The sequence below is a fragment of the Haematobia irritans genome, chromosome 2 (genome assembly GCF_050003625.1).
Source record: "Haematobia irritans isolate KBUSLIRL chromosome 2, ASM5000362v1, whole genome shotgun sequence".
In the NCBI taxonomy this organism is placed as follows: domain Eukaryota; kingdom Metazoa; phylum Arthropoda; class Insecta; order Diptera; family Muscidae; genus Haematobia; species Haematobia irritans.
In genome coordinates this window covers 119,553,147-119,559,364 of record NC_134398.1, presented here as the reverse complement: position 1 = coordinate 119,559,364, position 6,218 = coordinate 119,553,147, and the positions used below count along the sequence as shown (strand labels likewise).

Sequence of the window (6,218 nt, the reverse complement as noted above, 5' to 3'; positions counted from 1 at the left end):
AAAGAATGTTATAGTCTGGCCAATCGATACGAATTGTCGGCGATGTCTAAATAATCGATGTCTAAATAATGTTATCGATCACATAAACATGCAGCAGTATCGATTATGCCGTCGGACTTAACTTATAGTGTGGCCAACATCTGGGATATGTTCGACATGACCACTGTCTTCCGGATATACTTATAGTCTGGACGGTGCATAACACTCAATTTTACCAAATGTTTGGCTAGTGTGACCATACCCTAATAAATAAAGACGGCAATAATGAAGCAAACCAATCACATTAGAATTTTGAATTTATCTCGGCACCTCAGTGCCATCTCTGAACGTTTCATAACACAACTCCGTCTCTTGACTAGATTCTCTCTGGTGAAGTCTTGCAATTTTATATAAACAACAAGAAGAAGCTACCTGGACAGTTGTTCCATTTTTTGTGAGTTTGTTTGTCCAGAGTTTTAGATTCATCATGGGAGGAGGCGATTTGGTAAGATCAGGAGTAGTTTTGTGATGTTTTCCTTATCCTTCGAATATTGAATAATTCCAGAATTCAAAAAAGTCATGGCATCCACACACATTAAAAAATCAGGAACAAGTTTGGAAGGCAGAACAGGCAAAAGCCGCTGAAGAGAAAAAATTGAATGACCTGAGGAGAGAAATTCAGGAGGAACGAGATGTTGAAAATCTGAAAAGAATGGGTATGGAGAATGGTGTTTTGAGCGGAAACCAGGAGGGTGACAAGAAACTAGATTGGATGTACAAAAGTATGATGTCACATGAATTCCCTAAATTGCCATATTGCAAGTTTATTTCTTTATTCTAGACAGTCATGACCTTATTAACAGGGACGAATATTTGCTTGGGCGCAAAGTCGACAAGTCGTTCGAAATTCTCCAAGCAGAGGAACAACAAAAGGAGAAAAATAATCTGGTGGGCGTTAAACAGCCCTTAAATCACGTCGAACATGAGTGCGTACCATTTTCAATAAGGGCATACAAAAATCTTCAGATTACAGAGCAAGTAGACTTACAGCGAAAGTTCATGGAAGATCCCTTAATGTTGATTAAGCAAAGAGAAATGGAATCCAGAAGAAAAATTCTGGAGAATCCAGTGAAATTAAAAGAGCTACACCGTATTCTAAAAACTGACGAGAAACTTAAAAAAGTGGCCAAAAAGTCAAAGAAATCCAAAAAGAGCAAAAAGTCAAAGAAGAAACACAAAAAACGGAGTAAATCGACTTCTTCTAGTTCTTCGGATACTGAATCTAATGAAGAAAGTGACACAGACTTGGATAGTAAATTGGCAAAAAAGCTTAAAGTTGGCATTTTGGATGCAGAAGACATTTTGCAGAAAGGAACAAATTTAAACAAACTCTTGGACTCAAAATATGAGAAAATTTCTCAAGAACTGGATAAAGCTGCTCGCAAAAAGTCGCATAAGAAGCCCAAAAAGAACTCAAGATATGAAAGTAGTGAAAGTAGCACTGATGCCCCCGATAATGCAGAACATCGCAAAAAGAAGACAGAGAGAAATGCCACGTACAAATCTTATGGGAGCCATAGACTAAGGTCTAAATCTCCAGAAAACAGTTTAAGACGTAGAAAACCTACGAATAGATCGCGTTCAAGATCAATGTCACGTCCTCATAGAGAGAGGAGAAATGTTAGGAGATCTAGATCTGGCTCCGTTCGACGATATGTAGGAAAAGATACGAGACCATCTTCCAGAGATAGAGATAATCGTAATAGAAATTCATACAAGACGCGTTCCCGATCTTACTCTAACAGTAGACATAGGCGCAACAGTAGATCCCGTTCTCGTAACAGAAGAGAGTTTGAACCGGTATTGAAATCTCGCAAATCACCACATAAATCAAAATCTCCGGCTTTGGGAGCCTCCTCTCCAACAAACAAGCAACGTAAAGGTAATCTTACAGAAGAAGAGAGACAGGCCAGACTGCGAGAAATGATGTCAAACGCAGAATGGCGAGAAGAAGAGCGATCTAACGTTGTGCGTAAACACCGTGAGGAATATGCTCGGGAAGAGGAACAAAACAAGAAACGTGATTTTGATAAAGATTTCCTAAATAAAGAAGTGAAGAAAGCTATCGCCCAACAAACTTCAGTAAGCTCTCGTTTACGCGCCAATCTCAATAACATACAAAGAACGTCGTCGGCAATGAATGCTAATTTTGCTAAAAAATAAAATCCCCTCCAAAATTATTATTGATGACATTTTGGAATATTTTCTAACGATATTTTATTTGAACTTCTAATGAACAACAATTTATGTTATATGCCGGTGCTGACTTCAGCAATATTAACTGACTGATCATGCGATTATGTCAATGGTTACTGTCATATGTCTACGTTTATTTGTGCTTATCTATGAGCCCTTTATTCAGGCATTACTTAAAGCGGCAACGCCAGGCAATGTTTTACCTTCCAATAACTCTAACGAAGCGCCGCCACCGGTTGAGACATGGGAAACTTGGGACTCTGTATTCCACTTGGCACAACACGATGCTGTGTCTCCACCGCCAATGATTGAGACACAACCATTTTTAGTCGCTGCGACTACACCATCCATAACAGCCTTGGTTCCATTAGCGAAGTTGGGGAATTCGAAGACACCTGGAGGTCCGTTCCAAACAATGATTTTAGCGCGAGCAATGGGTTCAGCAAAAGCAGCTCTTGTCTTTGGTCCAACATCTAAGCCCATATGACCGTCCGGAATACCACTTTCAACGGTAGCTTCACTTACAGCAGCATCTTCGGCAAATTTATCACCACATACAAAATCGACTGGTAAATGCAGTTGGACATTGTTTTTCTTGGCTTTCTCCACCAAATTTTGAACTATTTTAGATCCTTCTTCGTCAAATAGTGAGGAACCGATTTTCATGTTGTTTAATACCTTTAAAAATGTGAACGCCATACCGCCTCCAATGATCATTTCGTTGACCTTATCTAAAAGATTTTCAATCAATTGAATCTTATCAGCTACCTTGGCTCCACCCAAAATTGCCAAAAATGGACGTGGTGGATTATCTAATGCTTGGGAGAAATACTTCAATTCTTTGTTCAATAGTAGACCTGCTGCACGCTTCTCAAAACCTTCGCCCATCATCGAACTATGGGCGCGATGGGCAGTGCCAAATGCATCATTAACATAAACATCTCCCAGCTTAGCCAAACTCTCCCTGAAAGTTTTCACTTTAGCGGGATCTGCTTTTACCTTAGCTCCATTGGCATCTACGCCCTTTCCTTCTTCTTCTACGTAGAAACGTACATTCTCTAATAAGATAACACTTCCCTCTGGAGGATTTTTGCATTTCTCTTCAACTTCAGGGCCAACGCAATCATTTAAGAATGTGACATCCTTGCCTAGAAGTTTTTTCAGCTCTTCCGCTACTGGTGCCATAGTGTATTTTGGGTTTTTATTTCCATCTGGACGACCCAAATGGGACATCATTATAACCGCTTTTGCATTTTTCGAAAAGGCATACTTTACGCTGTCTAACGCTGCAACTATGCGTTGATTGCTAGTTATTTTTCCTTCTTTAATAGGAACATTAAAGTCCACCCTACATAATTACAAAGAAAACAATCTTGGATTACAAAATCATAATATACAAAATTCAATTACCTCATTAGTACCCTCTTGCCAGCAAGATCCAAGTTTTCAATGCTTAATTTATTTAGTGACATTGTTCACTTTTTTCTCTCACAGTCTTTACTTTAAGAAACCGTTCCTTTAACTGAAAAAAGGACTTGACCAAGTACTTTGGAATACAAACTGCTGAATGTCAAGCGAAGGTCAGTTTAATCCAATGTTGATAACGTATGCGAAAATACTAACAGTGTTTCCCATATAGATTATAAATGAATAGTTCCCATAATACAATATATTGTTCGATATTACAGGGAGCCAACGAAAGAATGCAGACGACCCATTTTTGTCGGCAGCGGCTAACACCAATTTTTTGCCTCCGGCTTGACGGCTAAGCCGATATAAATTTGTGTATTCGGCGGCAGAAGATTATCAATTATAAAATCAATTTGTAGTTATGCGCTTTACAGACAATCTGTTATTGCGGACGACAGTGCTCGTGTCGAATATATCCCATATATTGTGCACAATATAAGTTAAGTCCGAAGGCATAATCGACACTGCTGCATGTTTATGGGATCGATAACACATTTACCGATTATTTAGTCATCGCCGACAAGTCGCATCGATCCGACACACTGTAAGATTCTTTACAAACACCGACATTCCGTCCGGAATAACTGATAGTCTGTAAAGCGCATTATCCGAAAGGTAATGAGATTAGTTGTACAACCAATCTTACAATCACATTTACATTTCATTCAAATTTTCAGAGCTAATTTTTTGCAAAATTTATTTATTATTTAGGTAAATGGGAGCACATTCAAATATACATATGTGTGTGTGTCTGTGTATGTGTATGTGGTTGCTGCTTGCTATTACAAAATTAATATTTTATTTTTTCTTTGGCTATTGATCTGCCACTCCTTTGATCCTTTGTATATTTTCGGAACAAAAATATGATCTGTGTTTGCGTTTTAAACCCACACAAATATTTGTAATAAATAAATTATTTCTTAATTCACATTGCAAATGGCGCCATGCTTTAAACGTCAGTTTTTCAAGTCGAAAAAAAAAACAAAGTACCACAAATGGAAAAAATTTCGCTAGTTTTTCACATTTTTTAGGTTTTGTATGGAGTTTCAACGCGAAAACCGAACAGTGTACCGGCCTTAAAGTAACAAAAGGAAGTTTAAGATGACGTTAAATTTGCATAATGTTGGTAGTTATGAATTCTGTAGGTCTATTTCTGAGTTCTCTTAGGTTATCTTAATACTACGTTCGTACTAGACACAAAATCCTCGTAAATGCCGGTATGCACCTCTAGCGAAAAATTTCATTCCCATAAGAAATACATTGCTATTTATGCTAACGAAATTTTCGGTAGCGTTCAATTTCGTAAGCTGGTACGCACCTCTAATGAAAATAACAGGGTTGTCAAAAGCATATTTTGGCAGCAAGCATTTAATTTATTACAATCATTGTGTGCGTAAAAGTTTTAAAAGGTCTGTAAATAATAAACAATTTATTTGAAGAATATTTGGAACATATATTAACAATTTTTAAAAGCGATTAGCTGGTTTAAAATTTGTGTACACAACCCTGTTTTTTTGTTCTAGACTTAAATAAATTTTTGCTACCGAAAATTTCGTTAGAGGTGCATACCGGCCTTTACAGGGAGCCAACGAAAGAATGCAGCCGACCCATTTTTGTCGGCAGCGGCTAACACCAATTTTTTGCCTCCGACGGCAGTGGCTTGACGGCTAAGCCGATATAAATTTGTCTATTCGGCGGCAGAAGATTATCCATTATAAAATCAATTTGTAGTTATCCGAAAGGTAATGAGATTAGTTGTACAACCAATCTTACAATCACATTTACATTTCATTCAAATTTTCAGAGCTAATTTTTTTTTGCAAAATTTATTTATTATTTAGGTAAATGGGAGCACATTCAAATATACATATGTGTGTGTCTGTGTATGTGGTTGCTGCTTGCTATTACAAAATTAATATTTTATTTTTTCTTTGGCTATTGATCTGCCACTCCTTTGATCCTTTGTATATTTTCGGAACAAAAATATGATCCGTGTTTGCGTTTTAAACCCACACAAATATTTGTAATAAATAAATTATTTCTTAATTTTAAACGTCAGTTTTTCAAGTCGAAAAAAAAAACAAAGTACCACAAATGGAAAAAATTTCGCTAGTTTTTCACATTTTTTAGGTTTTGTATGGAGTTTCAACGCGAAAACCGAACAGTGTACCGGCCTTAAAGTAACAAAAGGAAGTTTAAGATGACGTTAAATTTGCATAATGTTGGTAGTTATGAATTCTGTAGGTCTATTTCTGAGTTCTTTTAGGTTATCTTAATACTACGTTCGTACTAGACACAAAATCCTCGTAAATGCCGGTATGCACCTCTAGCGAAAAATTTCGTTCCCATAAGAAATGCATTGCTATTTATGCTAACGAAATTTTCGGTAGCGTTCAATTTCGTAAGCTGGTACGCACCTCTAATGAAAATAACAGGGTTGTCAAAAGCATATTTTGGCAGCAAGCATTTAATTTATTACAATCATTGTGTGCGTAAAAGTTTTAAAAGGTCTG

The 6,218-nt window shown here is 37.1% G+C and overlaps 2 protein-coding genes across 2 annotated transcripts; one reads left to right on the top strand and one right to left on the bottom strand.

Moving 5' to 3' along the window:
• Window positions 1–343: 343 nt before the first annotated feature.
• Window positions 344–2,254, top strand: Cwc25 (CWC25 spliceosome associated protein homolog). The gene is made up of 3 exons (XM_075295988.1): window positions 344–484; window positions 545–761; window positions 821–2,254. The coding sequence occupies exons 1-3, from the start codon at window positions 467–469 to the stop codon at window positions 2,200–2,202; spliced, it is 1,617 nt and encodes a 538-aa protein (XP_075152103.1). The 5' UTR covers window positions 344–466; the 3' UTR covers window positions 2,203–2,254.
• On the bottom strand, window positions 2,240–3,828 carry Pgk (phosphoglycerate kinase). Its single transcript, XM_075295989.1, has 2 exons — window positions 3,646–3,828; window positions 2,240–3,583 (listed from the first exon to the last, which is right to left on the bottom strand). The coding sequence occupies exons 1-2, from the start codon at window positions 3,705–3,707 to the stop codon at window positions 2,398–2,400; spliced, it is 1,248 nt and encodes a 415-aa protein (XP_075152104.1). The 5' UTR covers window positions 3,708–3,828; the 3' UTR covers window positions 2,240–2,397.
• Window positions 3,829–6,218: the final 2,390 nt, after the last annotated feature.